This window comes from Nelusetta ayraudi, unplaced genomic scaffold (genome assembly GCF_046127955.1).
Source record: "Nelusetta ayraudi isolate G7.1 ecotype Tasmania unplaced genomic scaffold, CSIRO-AGI_Nayr_v1 ptg000118l, whole genome shotgun sequence".
Taxonomy (NCBI): Eukaryota; Metazoa; Chordata; class Actinopteri; order Tetraodontiformes; family Monacanthidae; genus Nelusetta; species Nelusetta ayraudi.
The window spans coordinates 75,653-102,394 of NW_027466168.1; the positions used below are offsets into that span (position 1 = coordinate 75,653).

Here is a 26,742-nt window from a genome sequence, read left to right on the forward strand (position 1 = left end):
CAGGACAAAATGTTGTTTTGGAGTCGGAAATGTGAACCGTTCTGTCTTTCCTTTCTTCACACGCCAAACAGTGATCATATTCAAGGCAGGTTTACCCATAAACATTGCTTTCACATGCAGTCTTCAGTGCGATGGGGTAGGATTTGGTCCCGGTGATCAGGCCTTTTGTGTTACTCCCGACAGCAAACAGCAATTAAAGCATCTCAGCCGTTTTCCATCGATGGGTTTTTAATTCCACAGCCACATTCCAACAGAGCTTTATTTATTTATTTATTTATTTTTTGTTTGTCTCTGTGACCACAAGAGACATTAAGGAGAACCACACATTTAATGCAATAGCAAGCTGAGGCCAGCAGAGGTCGACCTCAGCGTGATAACGTTGGAAACCCGTTTCCTCTGCTCTCTTTCCATGATTCATTCAGTAAGTAAACAACAGTGGTTGGCTTGCTCCAAATGCGTGGTTAAATCAACAGCTGGATGTATCTGTGACGCAGCTGAGTCCTCTGAGCGTGTCCTGGAAACCTGAGCAGGAAGTACTAGGACATTGTGCATTACATTTTAAGAACCATTAATACGACTTTCATTCCGAGCTAATTAATATGTCTCTTTTGGATGGCTCCCGTAATGTTCTCATAGTATTAATGCGCTCGTCACTATTGCAATGAGCTGTTTAAAACCGGGGGCTATTTGTTTGATTGACAGATTTACATCCTCCGTATTAGACTACTATATTAAAACTGGGCCTTTGATGGTGAAATTGCCAAATATTTTCTCAGGGGTTATGTAATAATCCATGTCTGGTATAAATTACACGCACCTCTTGGGAACTAATAAAAGAAACAGACTTGTTTTCCCCGCTAAAATTCCTATAACCCGCCCCCCCCCCCCCCCCCCCACCGCCCGCGCGCCCCCCCCCCCCCACACACACACACACACACCACCCAGTCTTCCACTGCCTTCTGCCTTCCATTCTTTTTATTTTATTATTGTATTCAGCCCTAGCAGTACCCTTACCGTGTGTGTGTGTGTGTGTGTGTGTGTGTGTGTGTGTGACTTTAGTTGTACATAAGGCTTTTTTCCTGTTAACTTTTCTTTCTCAAGACTTTACACTGAAGAAACGTTGTTGTAATAGATCACACAGAATACACATATTTGACGTAAGCTCAAATTCAAATCAAGTAAAACATACATGTAATGCAAAAAAAATAAACAACCCTGCATTAATAAGTAGTATATATTAATATTACCGTTTTATATTCAAGGGTCGAGCTTGCTTAGTTTTCAAAAGCACAGCTTTCGAGCACACTTGAAGGAGATATTGTCTTTGCGCGTTCCCGCGTCGGGCACGCAGCTAGCTTCTCGGCAGGCCACGCACATTTTGCCATAACGTCTGTGTGCGCAGGTCACTCCCTCCTCCGCACGGCTCCGCGCTGTCAGGCAAAGCGCAGCAGCAACAGCGTTTTCAAAACTTGGGAGTTCACTGTCGCGACTCCGCTCGCGTCCACCGACTCTCTCCACACACCCTGAGGGATTTAAACGCGTTTTTAAAGGCGGCAAACCGTGGAACGTCTGCCGCGAGCGAGCCTACCCAAGCCGAGGACCTGTTTGCCGAGCTTCCCTCGCTTCCAGCTGAAAGAAGAAAAAAAAAAAAAAGAGGAAGAAAAAGGCAGCGGGGTGGAAATGTTCAGCTGAGGATTTACAGATCCCAAAGAACCGCAGGGCCCGTGTTGGGTAATGATTGATCAACGCTTCGAGAATGGCGGTAAATATGCGTTAACACAACTTTCCCAACGTTTGTATACCACGGAATTCCTTGTGTGTCCGCCTCGGCTGCGATCCGTCGATATTTATTTTTCGGGGAAATGCGACACTAGGGATCTTACGGGACCTCGGACGTCGTTACAGTTCCTCGGCATTCGGAGGGAGTCTGTAACAGTGAAAACGCACTCGGTCGACCGTCAAACGCCGGTGAGAACGTGTCGAAACTCGACTACGTGTGCCTACAGTGGAAACCCTGAAACACGTTCGTAATGCGAAGCGGTTGTTGTTGTTGTTTTGTTTTTTTTTGCTCGCCTGTATATGGAAAATGTTTCTCACGAAAAAATGTCTTGTGACATTTTACTACCTCCTCAGTGCGGGTCATCCCAGCCCCCGCGGAATGCTGGGATTGGTAGTCTTCGGTGGGTTTCGCTGACAGCGCCAGATTAAAAAGCGGCAAAGAAAAAAACCCAAAACAAAACAAAAAAGCCTATATCTATCGTTCCTCACAATTATGTGAGATTAAGGTGTAGGCTGATAAACAAAGATTCTTCTTTCTAAGTAGCTGTCACCACACTTAAAGCAAACTGTAGCCTGGTTGTTCGCCGTTGAGAGAGTTTGGCCTCGTAAAGTAAAATATCTTTTTAAATGAAAATAAAACACACAAGACTAGTGTGATAAAATACATCTATACATATATATGTATATATATATGTGTGTGTATATATGTGTATATATATGTGTGTATATATATATATATATATATGTATGTACTTTTTTTTTGTCTGTTGTGTAAAGCCAATCACCAAGGCAGCGCTTTGTAGAACATATGGCAACCAGGTAACCCTGAAATATGAGAGGACAGAATAATAGACATCCACTATTTGACCAAGGGACGCTGAAAAAAGAGACGCATCAAAACTAGGACAATCTATCATTTTAAATCTCGCAATCTCTATGAATTCGCTTTATCTTAGCTGATACAAGATGCATTGAAAGCACGCTGTGCGCAAGTTTAGCTTGGTTCTGTGTTGAGCGCCAACAAGGCAACACTCCCAATGGGGGAAAACCTTTGGACACTCACTCAGTGACTTCCATAGGTTAAGTAGAGTAGTAGGTGGCACAATTTACCCATGGAAGTGAAACTGCAGGCAAAAGGAGGTCAATCAACCTGCTGCGTTGCTTTCTGGCAGATGGCAACGCTGAAGTTGAACCCTGACGTTCCATTCAGCTGATCAATGTGCAGAATAGTCTTTGTTTTCTTTAAAGTCTCGGTAAAGAATTCTATATCAAAGTGGATTGAGGCTGTCCTATTTATGTCAGTGAAACAAAATTGATCAAAACAAGAACAGCAAGCGACGGCGCCGCCTCGAAAAGCCACCATGAGTTATATTTAGACCTGTTTTCACATTGTCACCACTCACTCATGCATGCGTGTGTGTGTGTGTGTGTGTGTGTGTGTGTTTGTGTGTGTTTGTTTTGGTGTGCGTGTGCCATCTTGGGCCTCTGGGGTCTGGGGAAGCGCCGTTCGGTAGATGTGGGTCAGAATAATAGTGGGGACGGTAACGCGACGCCGCTGTGCCTTGTTATCGCGTCAGCGAAATAGAGCTGGAGGAACTCGTCGGACCTGCTTTTAATGTCCTTTGACTTTCTGCTGCAGCACTGGCAGTGCTGTTGGGTGTGTTGCCGTGCTCGGAGAAACACGCCTGCCTGCGTTCGTGACGATCGCTCACCCACGTGTCATTCATCAATGTTGAAATTGTTTGCTTTGTGTCGACTGTGTTTAAAGGGACAAGTTTTATACGACTTCAGTGCTGAGCCTGGAAACAATGAGCTGACGGTGACAAAAGGCGAGACGGTCACCATCACCAATCAGGTGAGTTGACGCGTTGCACGGCGTCGCCTCCTACTGAAACAGTCGGCCGCACTTGTGTAATAATGCCAGTTTAAAACTGAAAAACCTCACAGCGGCAGAAGTCACATGATCTGAGGGTGTCATTAAATGACAAGTGTGTGTTTCTCACACTCGCACTCGCACTCGCACTCTCACACCCATACTCGCACAGAAAGGAAGGAAGGACACAAGTGGCCAAACTGCGTGAGCAAACATGATGTCATTACAGTGCATGGGGAGCAGTTCAAAGGTCACTCGCTGTTTGCTGACCCGCATACTGTTTTCGAAACCCAAGGTCTGCCTGAGGCCGGTCAGGACTGACTGTCGCAGGGAAACAATGCAGGTTTTTTTTTTTTGTCCTTCCTGGAGGTTTTCGCCGGGTAACTTGCTGGTCAGCCAGTTGCTTGAGCCTGATTCTTTTTTTTTTTTTTCCCCCAGGATGTCCGCTTCCCTCGACCTTAGAAACAAGGGGAGGAGTGAGGCACTTTGAGTGAAACGCTCCAATTTTAGACGTTTCTGTGCATGTGGAATTCAATAAAATGTCAGTTCAATAATTGTCAATAATAGATGAATACATTTATAGTCGCAGCTGAGCAAGAAACTGTTTTGCTTCGTAGCGATGGAATATTAAATTGCCTTATTTATAACTGGCTAACAATGTCAGTATCGTCAGTTGTTCCTAGCTGCGTTTCCATTCCCCCTAGAATGGCACAAAACCGAAATATGGCAATAAAAACTGGTAATGGAAACGCCTCAACTTGGGAAAAGCTCTCAAATCTGACGCTCTCATGGGGTGTTTTTTTTTTTTTTTTAGACGTATCCATACCGAGGTATATCGCAAAAGGTGTCATGGAAACAATTTACGGGGTCACGTGACCAGTTCACTTCTAGTCAAGTAACCAAAGAAAATGTCGATTGAAAAAAAAAAAGTCGATTGTTTTACTTTCAGAGTATTGGCGGTGGCTGGATCGAAGCGCAGAACTCCAGAGGAGAGGTTGGACTGGTGCCGGAGGACTACATCGAGGTAAGGAGGACCCACTGGGAGCACAGCGGCCGCCAACCTTTGAAGAGCAATATGCACAGAATGGGACGCCTGTTGTATAAATGTGTGTGTGTTTTGAGGGAGTGCGCCGCGCAAAAACAAACCATCAGCCGGGAGGTCAGAGCAGGGCGTCCACTGTGCGTCTTCTGCAGTGTTTTTGGTCCTTCAGGGAAAAATTATTGCAAAGTTATTTTGCCCGCTTCTGAATGAACTGGCTCTCTGTCTGTGGGAATATTTGCAAATTAGGCCGCAGTTGACCTCAATATGTATTTCGAAGCCTAGCAGAGGCGTAGCTGTGAGATGCTAGAATATTTTTAGAGGCTTAGGGTTTAGGTGCAGACGCCTCTTTCTCACTTTTTAAAGGAGACATACTTTTCATATGACTAATAACTCTGGGCCGGATGCGAGTCAGCAGAGGTTAGACGGCTGAGGGGGTACAAGCAAAGCATAAGGAATAAATAATAAAATAAAAGGTATTAAAAATGACTTTTCTTCTCTTTTTCTTCCACTTGCTTTTCAAATAAATAACTGGTGGCCGAGATCTTTTTTTCGGCAAAAAGCAAAAACATTTGAATATTGCGTACGCCGTGCTGGCCGACCCCGGCGGGAACCAAAATCACATCCATTCAGCTTGTTTTGCTGATTAGGGCGTCTGTTTGTTTGTTTGTCCGGTTCGATGCCGCAGCTCGGAGGACGTGACTCACCGCCACAGAGGCCCTGAGCGAGTTTTGCCAACTGTCTTCCTTCCGAGCGGCAGGCAGCAGCTCCCTGCAGAGTCTCCTCCAGCTCTATTTAATCAACCAATAGTGATGCAGTTCATGACGTGCGTTAGCCGTTAGCCATGCAAAGTCACTTAAGTGTGTTTTTTCGACTCCTCTAAAACCCAACTTTTGCCGACTAATGCAGGTATTTCTGCCTCCTCCAATGGCGTCTGCAGGACTTTGTCAGTTGAGATTCTGAGGGAAGAGGTGGGAGAAGGGGGCATAGCTTGCAGATTGCTGGTTTTCCCTCCCTCATGACTTTATTTTATTTTCAGAACTGTAACCCAACAATACATACAAACATACACCATTCAATAGTGGTCTGAGCAAGGAGAGAAGATTCGAATAAAGTAAAAAAGTAAGGAGAAAAAAAAACAAGAGATTAATGGTCGATTAAGAATATTGATTAAATTAGTCGCAATTAATGAAACATTTTTTACACTGGTAGTTAATATCATTATAACAGTGTAGTGGCAGGAAAGAGCAATTCACCTGTAGATACTGTGATGGTCATAATATACCAAGGGGAAAAAAAGTTGCTTTTAAACAACTTCTTTTGAAGAAAAAAAAAGTTGAATTAGAAGTCAACTTAAAGTCAGAGGATAAGTGTTTGTGTTTTTACTGGGTCACATTGGACCCTCAACATTATTGAAGGGTTAAATAATGTTTGTCCTTACACATTTTTCATTGTGAAATTTCGGGTCTCGGGGAAAAAAATTGCCACTTATCAATGACTAATGAATGCATCGGTAATTTGCCTCCCTATTCCAAGCTGGTATTTCCCCTCTGTATAATTTCACCTGGATCCTCAGGCAGGTCATCTATTCGAGGTTCCCTGGTGACTTTCTGCCTCCTCACTCAACAGGTGAGCCAGTCGTTCACGGCGTTCCCTCCCGCCAGCGCCGCCGCTGCTGACCTGTCCATCTTCGATGCCTACGCTCCCCAGTCGGCTCCTGCGCAGACCCAGGTGAAGCCCGCGCTCAGAGCCGCACGTGTTTCTTTATTTGTCTCTTTACTGGCATCCAGTCACAGCGACGTGTGAACAGGAAGCCGTGAAGTCCCCGGGACCGGCGCTGAGGGGGAAAAAAAAAAAGAAAGAAAAAAAAACAGATTTCACGCTCTGCACCTGCGATGTTTCCATGCGTGCGCTCGCCACCGTCGCGGGCGCTCGTGACGGTGGCTTGCTCAGACCTTAGGAAACAAAATAGAAAAAAAAAAGCAGAAGTGCACGATGTCAGTTTTTTTTTTTTTTTTTCTGCTGTTCAAGCGCAAATGCAGAAGTGAGAGCAGCTGTTGTGAAAATATTTTCACCGTGGTCAGGCCATTTTTTTTTTTTTTTTTTAAGGGGGGAAAAATAAGAGAAAAGAAAAAGTTCCACATGTGTAACTCCTTTCAAGAGCAGTGCTGCATCAGTAGATTTTTTCTTTTGGCGTCCGCTGAGCGTTTGCATCCGTCCAGGAAATGTGTCAGCCGCTGCTGAGCTCTCGTTTCTCTCCTGATTCACCTCCCGCACTCACAGTCACTCACAGTCGCGGACAGCTAGCTAGCTAGCTAGCGCCAACGTTCACCGGCATCGCTCTAACTTGGACACGCCCACCACCCCCACATTCACCGCCGTCGTCTCTTTGTCATGATGTCACCTTCTCTTCCCACCTCCCTCAAGGTCGATGCCGGGGGCATAAGTCCCCCGCCGGACACCCCAGTCTCCCCAGTCTCCCCCCTTTCGTCCCCCGATGAGGTAACCACCCCGGCGGTGGACGAGGCCGGTGGCTCGACGCCCGCCGAGCCCTCCGTCGCCACCACCGCCGCCGCCTCAGGCCGCTGCTTTTGCTGCTCTCCCATTGGTCCGTCTGCGGACAGCATGATCATCTCCCATCTTCCCCCCCGCCCCCACTTCCCTCTCCGCTCACCAGCAACACGATGTCATGAATCAGCACCACTTCCAAAATATATCAGATGCAATGAGCGCCGCATTCCACCTCAGATCTGCCAATCACACCGCGAAATCATCGTTTTTGGTTTTCCTCCACAGACGATGGAATTACACCTTTTATTTCTGTAATGTCAGTAATTGATTGTTGTTTAAATTATGTTTTTAGATCCAGCTGAAAGTACAGATCTTTTTTTATTGCAAGTTGTTGCTGTTGTTTTACATCCACTTCATGCACATCAGTTTTCTTCTGGATTTGATTTGGTTTTGTTTTTCTGTGTGGCCGCAGTAACATTCGCATTGATTAATGACAAGGCAAGGATTGCGCAAGGATTTTGGTCTTGTGAGCATGACAAGGAGCGCCGCTGAATGATTTTGCAAAATGTGTTTTGCATGGGCACGGGTGTAAAACAAAAGTGCCAGTAATGCAGCATGTGTCTCCAGCCTGCCTGTGGATTGCACATCCAAGATAAAAGTCTGTCCCATTTAACTCCTTTGCACACTAATCAGCCCCTCTGTGATGTCACAAAGGGAAGCAATACCTCCCCCCCCCCCGGCTTATTGACGCAACACCTCCTGCCTGGTGTCGGTCCCTTGCCTTGTTTTTCGTCCTCCGTCTGCAAACATACGGCAGGTCCTGCAGAGCGCCACTTCTAGCAGGAGGCTGTAAACACGGGGCTAAATCTGCTGCTTCCTGGATCATGGATCAGCATAACAATAACATTGGTAGCTGTATTCAAACAGCATTTTCCAGGCACTGTTAAGAAGGTTAATATCGACAGATCCAGTCGCTCTGCATCGTGGCCTCTTCCCCCCCCCGTCCCCCTTCAATCAGCATGTTGTTTGAAATGAAGACTTCAGCCTCTGACTCCCAGCGGCCTCACTCTGCCTCCCCTCCTGTCCTCTCCCTGCCAGGCCAGTAACGGCAATGAGGCCTGGTCGACGTGGAACACGGACTCCTGGGGGGGCTCCAACAACAACTGGGCGTCCAACCCCGAGGGAACCCAGACGGGGAAGAGCGCAGGTGACCCCTGGGGGTCAACGGCCCAGGCTCACCCTCAGGCCTACCAGGGCCCAGGTGAGGAGCTCCGTCCTGCAGCCAGACAGTGGGCTGCCGGAACCCCCGCTTACTGTGCACTTACACAGGCTCAGTGCAGTTTGATATAGAAAGATTTCTGCATTAAGAAAAACACAGACTTGTCTTGAAGTCCCCGGCTGGGGTTGTGCAACGTGTCTGCAGGTCCTGGGAAGGTCGCAAACTCTTCTAGACTCCTGACATTTTAAACTGGAGGATAAATATTGTGCGCCCGGGCGGGGGGTTGTTTGGACAGCCGAGGCTGAACACAGCAGAGTTTATGGAGCGATCTAATTAAGCAGGCTTGTGCGGCATGGCGCCGTGCATGGCACTGTGCCGGTTGTGTTGGGTTTTTTGTTTTTTTTTATTATTTTTGTTTCTCGTGCCAGCAAAACCGGGGCTTTGTCGCTCACGCCGCAAGCCGCGTTTGGTGAAATTACAGTTGCACAAAGCCTTTTCAAGGACGTTGCCGTCATGTCGCTTATGCAACGGTGGGTCTTGCTAAATACTTCGCCACCCCTGGTCGCACTTGTGAAAGAAATAGGCTCTTGAGCGAGCACCCGAAATACTTCAACACATCACAAGCAGCGCCGCCATCAAAGGAGCTGAAACTTTTGAGTTCTCTCAGTGCAAAAGTTCCTCATAAAACAAACAAAATGTATTTATTTTCAATTTTTTTTAATGCAAGTTGTTGCATTTTCTGAATTCCTGCACTTTGCCGTCATTTTTTTCCCCCTCTCTCCTCTGAATGCACGCTTCTTGGTGATCACCTGCGGGGATGAGATTCAATTTTTCTCACTCACTGGATGGAAGTTACACGTGAAACGGCCCCAATCAATGCATCGGCGCCGAGCAGGAAATTCCAAGTGTCAGCTCAGGCCAATTTGACCCAGTATCCATTGTTTTTGCACCATTGACTTCCAGTGAAGTCACTGCAGCTCCAGCCTCTGGCTCGACCCTGCAGACAGATGCGGCGGCACGTGGCGCGATTTTGTTTTTCACCAAAACGGTGGAAAAGTTTGCCTCACACATGACTCAGACAGACAAATGACATGACCTGATTTGGGGGGTTTGGTTCTGCACTTGTTTTTTTGTTTTTTTGTAGGGATTCAAGTCGGATTAAAAGACATCAGGTGGATTTAACTAAGGTTCTTCTTTTTCCATCTCTCTCTTCTTTCCTTCTCTCCAAAGACATCTACCCCTATCCCTGCCTTATTGATTACACAGGTATCCTGAGTGTGGCTTATTTTTGTGTGTGTGTGTGTGTGTGTGTGTGTGTGTGTGTGTGTGTGTGTGTGTGTGTGTGTGTGTGTGTGTGTGTGTGTGTGTGTGTGTGTGTGTGTGTGTGTGTGCCAGCCTGCCATGGTGGATCGTGGCTCCGGGCAGTAGTTTTAGGAAATTCTCCACATTCCTAAATGCATGTGTGTAAAGCTTTTGATTCATTTCAAATTAACCCCCGGTGGTGTGGAAAAGTCAACGGGCCGTCGGGCCAAACCAAACCAAACTGGAGACATTTTGAAAGGACGCGTCTGCTGCATCTGTGAAAACACTGGCTGCCTCTGAGTCACGTTCGATTGTCACACTGACTGACTGGCTGACTTCCTGTCAGTACGGGACAGAAGTAGCTAACGACAGACCAAACTGTGCTTCAAGGTCTGTCGGCAGTCAGAGTATTTTGGTTCTTCATTTCGAGGAATTACTCTTTTGTTTCACTCTCAGTGTAGACCAGTGGCTCAGCGCGGTGTCAGCGGCTAAGCTAAGCAAGCTATCACAGCTACACTATGATCATTTTAAGAAGTCTGTGACAAATTCACTGTAGGTTAAGGTTTAGCAGTTACTTCTGATTAAAGATTTGTTTAGTTTGGGCCAGAGCTAGCTGGCTAATTTACCGGTTAGCCTTAGCTTCGTTATCGCTTGAATTGCATGCACGTCAAGCACCCAGAATCCAAGATGGCGGCCCATTCATTCTAAAGGTTTTTGACTTCCGCATTAATGAGCCCTTAGAGCAATGCGCAGTAGTGTCACTTCCCATCACGACTCTGAAACTCACATGATCTATTTGGCCAATCAGAACCATTCTGGGGATAGGTCCTCTGCAGACACGTCAGGACGCAGCCAATCAGAACGAGTTGAGACACAGCAGCAGGAACAATGTGGTGATGTCACACTGGGAATAAACTCTTTTCTGCTGATTTTCTGGACTATGTCATTTTTTTTAAACAACTAAAAGACCATGAGTGAAAAATCTACAATAGAAAGACTTGCTATGAATCGCATGTGAGGTCACAGTTGTCCTGTTAACCCTTTTTAAAGGCATTTTTTTTGTATTGCATTCTATGAGGAAAAATGCTCTCTGGGCCCATGGGATTTTTTTGCAGCGGAACCTTGAGTGGCCACTGGGAAAAATCGGCGCCGCCAAATCGCCAGTCCAGTATCCAGTTCTTATAATACATCCAGATGCACATGCACAAGAATGTCTTGCAGGATAGCTTACATTAGTCACCTGCTTCAGTTTTGACCTGATGTTTATGATGTTTTTATACACCGCTCTTTGGGCTGTTGCAACATAGCATTTGATCTGCAACACAGAGTTGGGATGAATGTAAGCGTGTGTGTGTGTGTGTGTGTGTGTGCGTGCTCGCTCTCATGTCTTCATTCATACTGTTGGTCTGCGGCCAAACAGCCGTGTCTGTTTGCTGTGAGTGAATTGAGTTTGAGAATTGCAGAAGAGGATCTTTGACTTGACTTTGGGGATGAGGATTCAGAAGTAGTTCTCCCGTTGAACCAGTTTTTGGTTTGTTTTATGCTGATTTGCTTCAAGGAACTTCTGTCACAGGTTGTTTTTTTTTTTTGCCGTTTTTTTTCCTTGCTCTTAGACGTCAATATTTACACATTTCTTTAAGCAAAGAGACCATTATTGTGCTAGCTCACTGATGTACCGCTAAGATGTTCCCTTAAATTATGAATGATCTGTCTTCTTAACTGAGGTCTGTTTTTGCTCGTCGCAGTTGCATCTTGCCCGTCACTTTCAGATGTCATGCTTTTGTTTCATTTGATTTGATGTATAATGCAAGAAAAGCTTGGGTTTGACGCTGTAACTCGTGTAACGGCATGCTTTTTTTGGCGCTCGGTTTGCTGTCGGAGAGACCAAGTGTCCGTGACAGAACTGCAATGTGTGCACCTGATCACGTGTGCAGGAGTGGAGGACGACGAGTGGGACGACGAGTGGGACGATGTCAAGTCCACCAGCGGCTACGCCGAGTCGGAGGCCGGGGATGCCGGGGCCATGCAGAGGGGCGGAGCTCACGCATCGATGAAAATCTCCCTCAACAAGTAAGACGACTGGCGTCAGAGAGAGGGAGAAGCTGCGTTACCATGACCCCTAGAATTGCGCAAAACCTAAATATCGCAATAAAAAAAAATGGTCATGGGAACAGCTGAACTTGGAAAAACATCTCAAAAAAAGGTTTTGATGCTCTCGTGAGGTGGTTATTCAAGCGTATCCATATAGAGATATATCGCAAAAGTGTCACGGAAAGACGCATTTACACATCAGCGGACGTAACGTATGGGGGTCACGTGACCAGTTCACTTCAAGTGAGAATGGCGCGTTATGTTCGGACGGAGGAGGAGACAAAATCTTTTTCACAAGTCATCAAAGAGAAAAAATATAACAACAATTCTTGACAGTAAACAAACAAAAGCAAATTCTCGTAAAATCTCATCCTGCAAGATTTTTCAAGAATCACAGCTTATGCGCTTCACACCATTCAATGGAAACACCTTCAAATCGCAATTGCACTTTGTCGAAATTTTATAAATGTCACTTTTATTTTGCGAAAAACTGCAATGGAAAAGCAGCGAGAGAGAGAGAGACAGGAGTTGTTTTTTTGATTTTTTTTTTTTTTGGCCTGTGAGGAAGTAATAACGGTTCAGAGAACTTTATTTATTTATTTATTTATTTATTTAGTCTTTTTAAACATTGAAAACATGAAGCAGTGAATAGATTAAATGTGCTTGAGTAAAGAAACTGGAGGAAGTTGCAGGCAAAAGAATGTTTGAGTGTTTAGAGTGTTTGCATAAACTCCCAACTCTGTGTTTACTTTAGGCAGTCTGCATTTCCTTCCCCTCGGGTTCTAAAGGTTGTAACGGCATTTTAGCTCTAATGTGCATCACTTCACAAAAATACATTATGCATTATTTTTCTTCTCATTACTCATTGTTCGTCCACATTGAACAGGTTTCCTGGATTCTCCAAGTCCGGCCCGGAGCTCTACCTCCTGTGCAAGCAGCCTCCCAAGGGCAAAGAAAAACTCCCAATCTATGTAGGTGATCATTGCACATTTAAAACACGGTGGACGCTGCGCTCAATAAACTGCAGCTTAATGATTGGCAGTGATGGAATTGTCAAAATTCCAACCGTATGGAATGAATTCCCGCCGTTGCCAGTTTGAGTCTTGTGTTTTGCACGGTGTGGAAGTGGTGTAGCTAGTGTACCCTGGCATAACTAGTGTACGCTGGCATAACTAGTGTACCCTGGCGTAACTAGTGTACCCTGGCATAACTAGTGTAACCTGGTGTAACGGGTGTTACCCTGGTGTAACAAGTGTTACCCTGGTGTAGCTAGTGTACCCGGGGTAACTAGTGTTACCTTGGCGTAACCAGTGTTACCCTGGTGTAACAAGTCTACCCCGCTGTAACTAGTGTTACCCCGGCGTAACTAGTGTACTATGGCGTAACTAGTGTTACCTTAGTGTAACTAGTGTTACCCTGGTATAACCAGTGTACCCTGGTGTGTTCACTCTCAGATTGGAGAAGTCGGCCCCGTCTGGTCCTACCCGGAAGCTCAGCTGGACTGCGTGGTGGCAGACCCCAAAAAAGGCTCCAAGATGTACGGCCTGAAAAGCTACATCGAATACCAAATCACACCCAGCGTGAGTAGCCAATCAGAAAAGAGCTGGAACCACACTGCAGCTCACCACCTTCAGCTAAGCCCCGCATCTACGTATTGCAGACTACAAACCGCACGGTGAACCACAGATACAAGCACTTTGACTGGCTGTACGAGAGGCTGCTGGACAAGTTCGGCTCGGGCATCCCCATCCCCTCGCTGCCGGACAAGCAGGTGACAGGTACGGCGCCTTCGCTGCTGATGCACTTGGTAGAGAAAGGAACAAAGCAAAAACTGCAGCCGGGGAAACCTGCTCTCGTCCCCCTGCAGGCCGATTTGAGGAGGAGTTCATAAAGATGCGCATGGAGCGGTTGCAGGGCTGGATGACCAGGATGTGCCGGCATCCCGTCGTTTCCAGCAGCGAGGTTTTCCAGACGTTCCTCACCTACAGGGACGAGAAGGTTTGCAACGCGTGCGGCGGCTTTCCGAGCGATGGAGTCGGTCAAAGCTTCTGCTTTTGTTTGATTGTTATTTATTTATTTATTTTACTGCACAACGTGTCGGCGCAGGACTGGAAGACGGGGAAGAGAAAAGCAGAGAAGGACGAGACGGTGGGAGTGATGATCTTCACCACGATAGAGCCCGAAGGCCCCGACCTGGACCTGTCGGAAGTGTGAGTCCCGCTGAACACAAGGCTGGAAACATACTGGGATGTTTAGCTGGCCAGGCTGACTGTGTGTGTGTGTGTGTGTGTGTGTGACGCAGGGAACGGAAGTGCGATCAGTTCAGCCACTTCTCCAAAGCCATGGACGACGGCGTGAAGGAGATCCTCACCGTGGGCCACGAGCACTGGAAGAGATGCACAGGCCGTACGTGCACGCACACAGGGCTGTCATTCATCGACTGCTTGTGTTTGCTCTGTGCCTCGTCCCCTCCTTGTTGTGTCATCACCTGAGACGGCCGCTTTCTCACGGTTTTGTCCTCACCCCCACACAGCGCTGCCAAAGGAGTACCAGAGGATCGGCAAGGCCTTCCAGAACCTCTCCTCCGTCTTCACCAGCAGCGGATACCAAGGTAGCGTCCAGCATGGCTACGCTGTAGTGAGGAAGGAGGGGGGGGGGGGGGCGGAGGTTCGGACACCATTGAAGATTTCACTCAATTGGCCCTTAAAATATTTGCCAGACAATTTAATTTTGTGTTTGAAAAGTTCTTGCTGAGAACAGAGGCGCACAAATATATGGACGTAACTGCATTAAAAGGAATAGCAACACACTGCATCACAAAGGCCAGAGGTGTCCAAAAACATCCACCCCCCCCACACACACACACACAACTGTATTTATTGCTTTAAAAGTTGTATTACACTTAAAAAAAAAAAAACAACAACAACAACATACAATTTATGAAAAGTTAAAGTTTGAGCTTTTTTCTTTTTCTTTTTTTTGTGCTGAAGGTGAATCGACTCTAACCAACGCCATGACGGCGGCGGGGAAGACGTACGAGGAGATCGCTCAGTTGGTGGCAGAGCAGGTAGGTCACACGCCCACCAACCCCCCTTTGTGACGTCACAGAGGGAACTTCAGGTCGACCTGAGATGAGTACATTGCTGTCGATGTTCTCAGCCGACTTTCTGATGCACAACAAGCTTCAACGAGCTGCTGCAGGAAACCTCCTGGCCTGTGGCACTGCCCCCCCAACCCCCAGCAATAAATTGTCCCGCTGTTTGAACATGAGGGAATATAATCTGCTGTAATTAAATCAAACTCAGGGTTTTGTTTTTTTTGTTTTTGTTTTTTTGGGGGGGAGGGGTCTCCTACAGCTTCCGAAGGGAGGATTTGTCTGGTAAGCTCGGGCAGAAAGCACTCCTATACCCTATACCCCCTCCCCCCTCCTGCCTTCCTGTAGCGGTGTTAGCTGTAGCTTAGCAGCAGCTGTGCTAGGTGGTTAAAGTCCATGGCTGCTGCTGCGCACCACATTTGTCTAAAAACAAGAAGAGCTGTTGCTTCACTTGCAGGAGGCTGCGTGTATCTCCACAATCAGAGGCTGCGGCCCGGAGGAAGTGTAGAGATAAACGGCTTCGCTTCTCATTACCCCCCCCCCCCCAAATCTGTTCTGTGGCCTGCGTTAAATTTAACCCAGTATAACTCATCGCCACCTCCCTCCCCTCCACTGTGTCATAATGTTTCCTCGTATTCTTCGGTTATCACTTTCAAATCGGCGTGGTTCTTTCCTGTTTTTTGAGATTTCACTTTGTTCCTCTTTCAGGTTAAATTTATCCCGTTTTGACCTCGTGTGTCTTTATTTTTATTTCCCAACCCCCTTCCTCCTCCTCCCTGGCAGCCCAGGAAAGACCTCCACTTCCTCATGGAGACCAACAACGAGTACAAGGGTCTTCTCGGATGCTTCCCGGACACCATCGCGGTGCACAAGGTGCGACAGGAAGTAGAGGATCTCCGTGCAGGAGCCTTCAATGGCAGATAGCATTTAGGGATTGGTTAAAAAAAAAAAAAAAAATTCAATGTTATTTTATTGTAACGAAACGTAGCAATAAATGACAGATAAACTAAAAAAAAAATCGGAAGATAAATAGAATTGAATTGAATAGATGTACTTTATTGATCCCAAATTGGGAAACTAAGCTGTTACAGCACTAAAAGAAAATTCTACTATACAGTAATCACAAGAAACAATAAAGTGAAGTACAAACAAGAAATAAAAAATGGAAAAAGGAAAAGGGAAATAAACAGAAACAAACTAACGAAGCACTTTGTCACCTGGGCAAATGTGATGAAATGAAACATGGTAAAGAAAGAAGCATTAGACTGAGTGGGAAACAAAAGCGTTTGAAGTTCCTTCACCTTCAATTGATTGATGTTTTTCTCGCTGTGCTCTTGGCAGGGCGCCATCGACAAAGTGAAGGAGGGCGACAAGCTGGTGGCGGCCGGTAAAATCACGCCGCAGGACAAGGTCACCATGGCCAAACGGGCCAGCACCATGTCCTACACCCTGCAAGGTAGGCGCACACTCTCGCCGCATTAGGGGGAGAGGCGGAGCTTGCCGCAACACCCATGACCTTTGACCCCGGCGCCTCTTGTCTCCCGCAGCCGAGATGAACCACTTCCACAGCAACCGCATCTACGACTACAACCGGGTCATGCAGCAGTACCTGGAGGAGCAAGTCAAGTTCTACGAGACGGTAAAGCTGACCTTTGACCCCTCCCCTCCCCCACCCGCTCCGGTCACATGGTCTGAGCTCTTCTGTTTTTTTTCCCCCCCTTGGCAGATTGCAGCGAAACTGAGGCAGGCGCACAGTCAGTTCACCACCATGTGAAGGCGCCGCCCTCCGCCGTCACACCGCCAAGTGACTAACACCGGCTCAGCGACGCCCCCTGTCTCACCCCTCCTCCTCCTCCTCCTCCTCCTCCTCCTCCTCCTCCTCCTCTTCCACCTCCCCCCACCCTCTCCTTGTTCATTTAACCCTTCTGCACCCTGCGATCCTCCCAATCACACCTCCCTCGCTCTCTTTCTCTCTCCGTCTATCTCTCTTTGCCCACATCATCCGTTCCCAGCGTGCCTTGCTGCCTTCCAAACAGCCAGCTCACCCTCACCTCTGACCTCTAGTGCCTCTCAAATTAACGTCACGCAATCACAGTTTGTTACAGTGCAAACATGCCATTTTTGTACAGCTGGCGGGATTCTTTTTTTTTTTTTTTTTTAAGTGAAAATTGTGGGTACAGCGGCGTTCCGGAACCAAAGCAAAGCCTTTCTCCACTCCTGCTGCCACACCAGGGTTTCCTGTTTTTGTTTGTTTTGGAAGACAACACTGACAACTGACAAGAGCTTCCCTGGCACTGCCTTGAACGTGTGTGTGTGTGTGTGTGTGTGTGTGTGTGTGTGTGTGTGTGTGTGTGTGTGTGTGTGTGTGTGCGCGCGCGCGCGCGCGTGCACGTGCACGTGCACATACACATATATATGTGCCCTCCCTGGCCACCTCTGTGCTTCATCCTGCGTTATTTCCTCCAAAAGCTAACAGGAAGCTCCACCCCCTCCCCTCCCTGCTCTCGTGCCTCTCCTGCCCCTCCCCCTCCCCCCTCCCTAGTCCTCCCCCTCCTCTCTCTTCGAGGACACTAGAAATGGTTGACTAGAGTCGCCGCCGTCGGCTTGTACCCTGAGATACTGCAGGTTTACACTTGAGGGAGGGAAGAAGGAAAAACAAATAGCTGGATAACAAAGCCTTGACTGTCTGCGGCGGCGCCAGACGTGATTTCCAGAAGATTATTTGCATTTTTTTGTTTTTTTAAAGAAAAAAAAAGACATGTTGGATACGAAGGTGTAGCGGCAGCCTGAAGTCGTGGATTATGCAGCGTATACGGTCTTGCTTTTCACCGCCCACTTTTCAATCAGCGTCTAATCCTGTTCACTCTTTTGTTTAATGTTTTTTTTCTCGGAAAAAATAAGTTTATATTAAAAAAATATATATATTATATTCTATCAGGCCTATCAGGTGGTTCTTGTCATTGACATACTTTTTTTTATGTCTAGAAGTATTTGCAATACAATGTAACTAAACGAAGGAGCAGGAATTCTGTTTGATTTATTAAACGATGATTTGTACTCATACTCGTTTCTTGTGCTTCATGCTCTGTCTGTTGTGTGACGGTGTGTGTGTGTGTGTGTGTTTTGTGTTTTCTTTCAAAAAAATAAAAAAAAGAACCCTTGTCTCTCCGCCGGCCTTGCATACAACCTAATCGACGCGGCCTGACCCTAATCACAGAAAAAGCCTTATGTGCGGCGGCGGCGGCGGCGAGCTCTCCGGCCAGCGATGGACAGGAATGAGAATGAGTGGGCGGCCTGTGCGAGGGGTCAAAGAGTGTGTTTGTGGAGGAGCTTGAAAGGGCTCTTTTTTTTTCTTTTTTTTTTTTTCCTGGCTGCCACTCGGCTGTCGGCCGCCCCAGTAAGCTGCAGCTGGATATTTAGGCTACGGGAGGATTCCAAGAGGCAAGAGGCGACATCTTATTGGCTACACTGGGAGTGTGGATGCATAGTTTTTTTGTGTGCTAGGTGCTGGGTCAGTTTAAAGGGCCAGATTATATAATAATGATGATAATGGATTCTACAGCGCTTTTCCAGGCACTCAATGGAGTGACTAAGGCTCTACCTTCTGAGCCTCAGTCAGAGGCATCTAGTGGTGAGGAAGCATTAAATGTTAGTGTGAATCCTGGTTCTGGGTACAGCAGAAGTGCAACTCGGTCGCCTCCTCACAAGTCAACCACACTCGTAAATTGTAGAGTTAAAAACCTTTTATTTTATACCGACCCGAACTGATGAAATCATGCATTTTTGTTGCGTTCCATCCAAACAAATCCCTGTTTTACATCAGAATTTAACTTAAAAAAAAAAAAGTCTGCTTTCACAATTTCGCCAACAAAACAAAACAAAAACGTTCAGACTCACTTGCAAAAACCAACAGCGCAAACATGGACCAATGGAAACGCTTGAGTGCAGTAATTTGAATGTGGAGCCACGCTGCCGGATGCCACAGATAACCAGCGGCCTGTTGTGCACAAGGCGATATGACTTATCTCACGCAGAGTCCAGTTTCTCCTTTCTTTCTTTCTTTCTTTCTTTCTACCACAGTGCTGCTGCAGAACTGAAACACTGTAAAGTCTCGCGTGTCACATGCGGTCATTAAAAAGCACCTTTTAGAATATTAGGCATATTAATAGTAAGTCATAAAATAGCTGTATTTCATCAGCCCACAAGTCAAAAAGTTTGCCCAGCCCTGGAGTACACTGAGATCAACAAGTTGCATGACTTGAATGGTATTTATTAGTGGTTGTGTCTGAACAGGGTGGAAGAATGTACATTAAAAAAAATAAATTTTATATATATATATATACATACGTATATATATGACACCGTTTATTGACTTCTAAACGAATAAATGTCACATAGCTCCTTGCAGCCAATAAAAACGGTTGATTTGCACGTTCTCCCTCAGTCCTAAAGCATACATGGTGGTGGTGGTGGTGGTGACGCCTTCGCTCCATGACAGCTGGGAGAAGCTCCAGCAGACCCCCAGGCGGATGGATGAGCGTTTGGACTAAAGCCGGTTGTTGTGCCTTGTCCACTAGGTGGCGACAACCCCCTTGAAAGTTCTTGTGTACGTCACAATTATCTCGAGCAGATTTATTTCCCGCCACTCCTCCTCCCCAGTGTTGATAACGACTCTCCGAAAGTCCTTCAGCTGGAGCCAAGCACGCGCTGCAGACAAAACGAGAAAAAGCTCGAGGACGCCACCGAGGGTTTCATGTCAGTGGCAGAGTGAGTGAACTGTTAAATGTTAATAATAACCCAAGTTGAGTCAAGTAATATATGTGGTTAAAAAAAAAAAAAAACAGGAGAAATGCACATGTAAATATTTACTTGCTGCATACACGGTAATAAATACATCAACAATTAATAATTAACAATTAATAATTGCTTTCAATGGGTTTAGTCTTCGATGAGTGGCAGGTGTTGTTGATCAAAGAACAACTCTTTGACGGTGCAGTTTATACAAAAACCAACAACAGCAACCTTAATAAAGGTTGGAGATTAATTTTCCTTTATCTTAAAAACAGTGTCCACAACTCTTGCTTATTAATTTAAGCAAGCTAACAACAGTTAGCTCTTCCTTTAATCCTAATTTCCCTTGTGACCAATGTGCCAACTTTAGAATGCTACTGCTTTCCTTTCAATAAGTTTGAAAGAAGAAGAAAAAGACAAAGTGAATCTCAAAAAACAAAAACAAGAGCACTGACAAAAAGTCGGATTACAAGAATTTCCAAGAGTTAGGATCCCCGGACGCTTGAAACAGAGTTCCAGGTTCCTTCTGTCCCCGCTCTCCACCGTCCTCTCTCCTCTACTGTCCACACAAACACAGCGCCCTCCGGCTGTTGTCGCCGGCTCCTCTCGGTCAGGGTGACAGGTGGCTCCTGAAGTTGCGCGGCCGGATCATCATGGTGACTTTGCGCAGGGAGTAGTAGTCAGAGTCCTTCCAGGAGTACCACACGATGCCGTCGGGGCCCAGCGAGCCTCGACCTTTGGGGCTGTAGCGGCCTCCCTGCAGGACCAGGAAGTAGACTGTCACAACTTGAATAGGACGCACTGCAGCTTTAGATATTATCGACATTTTATGTCAGCTGTACCCTGTAGTAGACGCCGTTCAGGTTGGCGTAGAAGCACTGGTTGTACCACCAGCCGCCGTGGGAGATCTCGGCGCAGATGTTGCCGCTGTCTGGGGTGCTGAAGCCCTGCTTGTCGTGGTACCAGCTGAAGGAGTCCTGCACGGTGCCGCTGAAGCCCGAGACGTGCAGGCGGTACTGGTGCTCCTCGTCCTCCACGCTGCACACATAGAAACACAAACAAACACTTATCAAGTCAGCTGATGATGGGTCTTATTCATGAAGTATTGTTAATGTAACAACAATCTGCCAGGGGGAAAACAACAAAACCACCAGCAGCATCAGCAACATCACTGGTGTTCTCCTGTGCGTGCAGTGACCTGAAGCTCTGGTAGAGGGCGTGCTTGTGCTTGTTGCTCCAGTCCTGCAGGTGGATGCGGAGGCTGTACTCGCCCTGGCTGCTCAGTTCGTGGATGTGGTCGTTGCCCAGCCAGAACTCGGAGTGCAGGTCGCCGAAGCCGTCCCTGTAGTCCCTCCAGCTGCGGTCGAAGCTCACCGAGCCGTCCAGGCGCCGCTGGATCACCGTCCAGCCGCCGCCTGGGAGGTTGGTGGGGGGGCAGGAGGAGCACGGAAACAGAGGAATGAATGATGCAGCGACAGCAGAAGCTGTTTAGTTTCGGTTTCCAGTCTGGTGGCTGCCAAATACCATTTTGCCCCACTGTACATGTGACTCACCGTCTGTGTCCATGTCACAGTAGACCTCAACAGGCATGGCAGCCAGGGTGGGCACCACAGTGTAGAGGCCTGATCTTCTCACCCCGTTATAGTAGATGGAAGCACAGTCAACGGGGCAATTCCTCACGTGCTGAATCTCTGACAGGGAGAATAATAATAATAATAATAATAATAATTATCATTATTATGATTATAAAAAGTGATTCTGTGGAGGAGATGAGTGTGTCTGGATGCTGAGTGCTCACCAGGGTGCAGGGCCTCCGCGTTCATCAGCGTGTTGGGACGGGCGGCGTTGCCGAGGCAGCCGGGGCTCCTTTTCACCTTGTCCATCAGGAGGGTCAGATTGTGGAGCTGGCTCTGAGCAAATACAAAATGCATTTAAGGCCAAACATACATATAGATTCATAAATAAATCCCGCGATCCATACAGCGGGTTCGTGGCTACCTGGAGGTCCAGGATCAGGGTTCCCTGCAGGTGCAGCAGGGTGGTGGCTTCAGAATAGTGAACCTCCAGCTCATGGAAGCGCTGCTCCAAGGAGACGTTGCCGTGCTTCTCCTCAGTCTGCCGTTGAGTGTCGTCAGCCAATCACATGGCAGGCAGGCAGGGACGCACGCGCACGCACGCACACACACACACACACACAGGAAAGGGCAAAAACGTGGAAATGAACCATGAATTTGTTCAATAAGAATCAAACGGCAAATAAATATTATTATCGTTCTACAAAAAGTCTCCAAATCAACTCCAGTTCATTGGCGAGTGCGACACCTACTGGCCAGGAGGTATAAATGTTAAAGCGTTCCCGAATTTCTGAAACCAACAAAAGGAGGCACTTGTTTTTAAATAAACTTGAATATATTTCAGACAGAGATAGATAGATAGAGAGATAGATAGATAGATAGATGGATAGATAGATGGATTCTCTGCTGCTAAAAGCGGACACAGCGCAACGCCTTCAACCGTCGTCAACTTTTGGCCCCTTGACTCTAGTCCGGCTGAACGTGAGGTTTGCGTGGTCCTGTTGCCTGACTGACTGACACACACACACACACACACAGACACACACACACACACACACACACACACACACACACACACGAGGAAGCACGTGGGCTGCAGAGAAGGCTAATCTTGTTAAAGGCTAAGGTCAAGGACAGGCTGCAGCAGCCAGCTGGATGACGAGGCACCAGGTTACAGTGCACAATGCAGAGCGCCATGTGTTCCCAGTGGGAGGACAACTGCAAACATAAACACAGGGAGCAGCAGCTCTGCCTTCTGGGGCCAGTTGGAGCGTGAAGAAGAAGAAGAAGAAGAAGAAGAAGAAAGAGGAGGAGAAGACAAAGAAGAAGAAGATTTCTTTGGATTTTTACAACCACACCTTGTTTACAAAACTAACTTGAAGAAGAAGAAGAAGAAGAAGAAGAAGAAGAAGTCTCCATGATCCTTGATTCCCTCTGTTTCTTAAATAATAAATCAAACAACCAGGAGTTTCAATGTTTGTGTCTTGTGCTTGAGCGTCTTGACTTTTTCTCTTGCGCAGAACGAAAGTTCCCCATGAGAACATATATACATATATATATATATATATATATATATATATATATATATATATATATATATATATATATATAAGATATAAAAGAAAAAAAACCTGAATATTTTCTTGTGAATTTCTTTTTTCACGTGTCTAAACATCCCCCTGAGGCCCCGGCTTGACCGAAGCAAACCCACAAAGCAGTTGACAGGATTGTTGACCCAGCCGCGCTAAGGCGATATGAGGGCCTCACCTGCAGCTCCAGGGCTTTGATGCGGTGCCGGTGGTTCCTCAGCTCCTCCTGCAGCAGTGAGATGGTCTCCTTCAGCGCGGCGATCTGCTCCTTGCGCTCCTCGTTCTCGTGGAGCCAGTAGGAGACCTCGTCCGTGCAGCGGAACATGTCCGGGCACTTCTGCTCGTCCAGCTGAGGCAGCGTGGCCACCAGGCGGCACATCCCGTCCTCCATCACCTGAGCGGGGCAGAGGAGGTTTGAGCTTATTAGAGGGTCTTAACAGAGAGAGAGAGAAAAATCCTGATTTAATTAACCTTAAGAAAATAAAATACAACAGACAAAGGCTAGAATTAGGTCACAAAATGGATAAGGCTGAGTGTAATTGGAACATTTGGTTGGTATACAGGCACAAAAGGCTACAAAAAGTTCCCAGTGAGGAGTTTTGGTCCCCGGTGGCAGCACTTTATGTGACACTACAGCATGAAAGAAAGGACTGACTGACACCAGACACTATTTGCCCCAAAACCCCTCATGGAAAAACAGAAAACATTATTTCCAACAAAAATAAAATCCCACTGTTTTGTTCTTAATCGCTTGAGAAACTGTCTTCAGTTCTGCTGAAACCACTGAAACTACTGAGGGTTTGCCTCACTGTCAGTTCCTGTTTGTGCTGCGTCTTCTTCTGTATGTGTGCGTGAGTGTTTTATTTTTAAAAGGCAGTTGCTTCCGTATGCATCTGTCACGACTCAAAAAAAAAAATAAAGAAACTGACGACCGAAAAGGTTTTGGATCAGACTTTGTCAAGACGAGAAGACGAGGCGAGAAAACTGAGCTTTCTGCCTTTGCAGCAGCATCGTGAGTTCAACAACCTGGTGACCCCCTCAACTTGACCCCGGTGCGTTTTTCTTTTTTTTTTTCTTTTTTTTTTACCTGGTTGCTGTAGTCTCCGCACTGGGACCCTCCGCCGTTCCGCTGCGTGGTTGCGTTGAGGATGGCGGAGGCGTCCTGCGGGAGCAGCGCCAGGAGGATGCAGAGGGCAGAGCACACGCTCCAGCCAGGAGGAGCCCTGGAGGACGAGGACGGGAGAGACATGGCCGTGGCCAGCTGGCGCCGGCGTCCCATCGCTCCGTTAGTGCCCGGTCAGTGAGAGGAGGTGTCGGGGGGCGGGACGCAGGGGCGTGTCGTCCTTCAGCGAGCACGGGACGGGAAAAACCTGCGTTTGACCCCGAGAGGAGTCAAGGTCACGAGAAGTTGTCACAAATCAGCAAGGAGTGTGTCAGTCACGTCCCCATCTGTCCTCAGGGGACTCAAACACACAGGCGTGCACGTGCACATGCACACACACACACTCAAATTCAAACTGGGCCAATCACTGAACTTAATTAGCTTGAAATCGAAGCTTCCACACATAGAAGCACAGAAAACAACACCTTAAAAATCCAGCAGGAAACTCCAGAAACAAACAAACAAACCTTCCGCCCACTCGGGCGGCGTTGGCTCCTCGACCCAGATGCAGAGCACCTTCCACGCCGTTCCTGGGCCATGTCAGGGCGAGCGAGCGCCTACACCTCCTGCAGCCTGCAGCCGTCTGCCTCCCACTGCCGCTCCTCCGCCGGCCGCTCGCTGTCGACATCTTAGTCCTGTAATCTACCGCTAAGAGGATTCCTCACCGCGTTGGGAGGGAGGGCGGCTGACGGATAGGCGATAATAAAATTATACGCGTCAGGCAAAGAAAAAAAAAAAAAAAAGATAAACAGGCTGCAGAATCAATTATTGATCTTCAAGTTGATGTGTGTGGGTTTCTTTATTTATCATTTTCAAATGTGAATCGTGGGTATTTCTTTGTAAAAATCCACTGAATTGGAGTGGAGGCCTCTGTAATTGACATATAAACACGCAGCATTCGAGCAAAACGAGCAGCGATTGACTCCGCAGCTGCAGTCGGAGAAGCCAGCAAATGAGAAATCATCCTTCACCAGAATGCTAATTGGAAACCCATCAAAGAAGAAGACGGAGAACTTTCACTGCTTGTGTATTCGACCACATGATGCATATGTGGCGAAGCATCTGCGAGCATAAGCATCAATAATCCCGCTCCAAAGCCAGCGGTAAGGAGGGCTGATGTGAGTGGGTGGGGTGCTGATCCTATTACAGGACACCGGGACTCTCTTTACACGTCTGTGCCCACGTCTGCAGCTCAGCAGAGGGAGAGAGACGAGCGCCGGCGCGCGCGCGCGCGTACACACACACACACACACACACACACACACACACACACACACACACACACACACACCATATATGTTTGTTTCTTTTCACAAAAAAGAAAAAGAAGGAAAGAATTCACACACGATGACGTCTGATTCGTGACGCCTTTTGTTCGCTGCCACATGGGGGCAGCATAGAGCGGACCAACGCACCAAGCAGGCTGAGTTCAGGAGGAGGAGGAGGAGGAGGAGGCAAGGACGCTCAGTGACGTTTGGTCGATAAATAAATCAAACGCTGAACCCTGCTCGCACGTCCACCTGTGTAGGTTAACCAATAAATGTCAAACGTGCGCGCGCGCGCGTACACACACACACACGGGTCGGAATAGGACTCCGAACGTCACGCTGACGTCAATTCGGGAACTTTCACGGTCAGTTTTATTTTTATGTTCCGCTGTGAACTCGGTGTGCAGTCACAGCCGTGAAAACAGGGGGGGGCGGGGGGGGGGGGGGGGGAAACCTCTGGAAATCAGACTGGCCTCTGGAACTGCAGCGACCACGAAACAAAGGTGGAGGTGAGAGGGGTCAGCGAGTGGACACAGGTGAAGCTCATCAAGGCTCGAGCGGCGGCGGCGCACCAGGTGATTGGGAGCGTCTAATCAAGCATCTAATCAAGGAGATGGTCACCAGGTGTGTGGTTGTCGCGCTCGCCCTGCCTGAAAAAAAAAAAATTAATGAAAATTAATGAATAAATTAAATTAAGTCGTTGACCAGGAGGGACAAACAACAATTAGGATCAAATAATGCAGAAAAAAAAAAAAAGAATTTAAGTGCAACATTTCTATCTATGTATATATTCATGTCAACAAAACAAAGTTTTGAAGCAAATTTGCCTCTTTCATTAAACCCGACTAAAACTTTCATACCAATTGCATTTGCTGTGATTTTAAAGCAGTGCTGTGCTGTATGGAAGCCAGCAGCTTTACTCCACCGCTTTCCCAGAATTCTTTTCCCTTTAGTCGGGACAAATTTACCGAGTACTTAAAGTAAGAAAATTATGACGTTCTCAAGTCGACCCCCGTTGGTTTAGTTTAGCAACGTCGGCAACTGGATATAAGGGATAAATTCAACCTCATTCGTTTCTAGGAAGATCCGGTTTGAAGAATTACCATTTAAATTGACTTTCTGTCTCCGAATACTGACTTGTGCTTTTCTAGTCCAATTTCAACAGAGCTGCCTCACAAAAAAAAAAACGAGAGAAAAGTGGTAGGAACTTAAATTTAAAAAAAAAAAATGAAAAGTTTCCAACTTGAGCAGGTGCCTGTGACAAACTAAAACTCAGTCATCCAGCTGAATTGTTCATCGTTGAAAAGGTCGACAAGAACGAGAAGAATGACATTTCAGTGAAAGATCGGTGTGACATGGCAGGAGTAAGCGAGGAGTGTAGCTCGCCTTCAGACGTGTTGATCTCATTAAATATATTCAGTGTCGTTCCTCAAAAAAAAAAAAAATCCCT

General features: G+C 47.0%; 2 protein-coding genes across 4 annotated transcripts; one reads left to right on the forward strand and one right to left on the reverse strand.

Annotated features, from left to right (window-relative positions):
• Nucleotides 1-1,397: 1,397 nt before the first annotated feature.
• Nucleotides 1,398-16,766, forward strand: snx9b (sorting nexin 9b). Of its 3 annotated transcripts, none has more exons than XM_076049566.1 (19): nucleotides 1,398-1,762; nucleotides 3,548-3,634; nucleotides 4,602-4,676; nucleotides 6,321-6,422; nucleotides 7,119-7,193; nucleotides 8,301-8,463; nucleotides 11,658-11,793; nucleotides 12,701-12,785; nucleotides 13,269-13,394; nucleotides 13,475-13,592; nucleotides 13,682-13,812; nucleotides 13,921-14,024; nucleotides 14,117-14,220; nucleotides 14,348-14,425; nucleotides 14,805-14,881; nucleotides 15,692-15,781; nucleotides 16,250-16,364; nucleotides 16,456-16,547; nucleotides 16,635-16,766. In XM_076049566.1, the coding sequence occupies exons 1-19, from the start codon at nucleotides 1,757-1,759 to the stop codon at nucleotides 16,680-16,682; spliced, it is 1,812 nt and encodes a 603-aa protein (XP_075905681.1). In that variant the 5' UTR covers nucleotides 1,398-1,756; the 3' UTR covers nucleotides 16,683-16,766. The 3 variants fall into 3 exon arrangements, with proteins under 3 accessions (XP_075905681.1, XP_075905680.1, XP_075905682.1); XM_076049565.1 differs by lacking the exon at nucleotides 1,398-1,762 and adding an exon at nucleotides 3,311-3,436; XM_076049567.1 differs by lacking the exons at nucleotides 1,398-1,762; nucleotides 7,119-7,193 and adding an exon at nucleotides 3,319-3,436.
• A 3,207-nt stretch (nucleotides 16,767-19,973) lies between these two features.
• On the reverse strand, nucleotides 19,974-24,790 carry LOC142903766 (angiopoietin-related protein 7). The gene is made up of 9 exons (XM_076049582.1): nucleotides 24,492-24,790; nucleotides 23,950-24,232; nucleotides 23,041-23,256; nucleotides 21,698-21,814; nucleotides 21,498-21,609; nucleotides 21,253-21,390; nucleotides 20,898-21,114; nucleotides 20,542-20,737; nucleotides 19,974-20,456 (listed from the first exon to the last, which is right to left on the reverse strand). Exons 2-9 carry the CDS (start codon nucleotides 24,139-24,141, stop codon nucleotides 20,310-20,312), a joined length of 1,335 nt encoding a protein of 444 aa, XP_075905697.1. The 5' UTR covers nucleotides 24,142-24,232; nucleotides 24,492-24,790; the 3' UTR covers nucleotides 19,974-20,309.
• Between the last annotated feature and the right edge of the window lie 1,952 nt (nucleotides 24,791-26,742).

Bases quoted from the DNA above. Each gene is read 5' to 3' on its own strand.
- snx9b (XM_076049565.1), top strand. From the start codon at position 3,395: ATGTCCTTTGACTTTCTGCTGCAGCACTGGCAGTGCTGTTGG. The intron at 3,437-3,547 runs GTGTGTTGCCGT...CTGTGTTTAAAG, and splicing joins AGCACTGGCAGTGCTGTTGG to GGACAAGTTTTATACGACTT. The intron at 12,786-13,268 runs GTAGGTGATCAT...GTTCACTCTCAG, and splicing joins AAGAAAAACTCCCAATCTAT to ATTGGAGAAGTCGGCCCCGT.
- LOC142903766 (XM_076049582.1), bottom strand. From the start codon at position 24,141: ATGGGACGCCGGCGCCAGCTGGCCACGGCCATGTCTCTCCCGTCCTCG. The intron at 23,257-23,949 runs GTAAAAAAAAAA...TGCCCCGCTCAG, and splicing joins GCGGAGACTACAGCAACCAG to GTGATGGAGGACGGGATGTG. The intron at 20,457-20,541 runs GTACAGCTGACA...CTGGTCCTGCAG, and splicing joins TGAACGGCGTCTACTACAGG to GGAGGCCGCTACAGCCCCAA.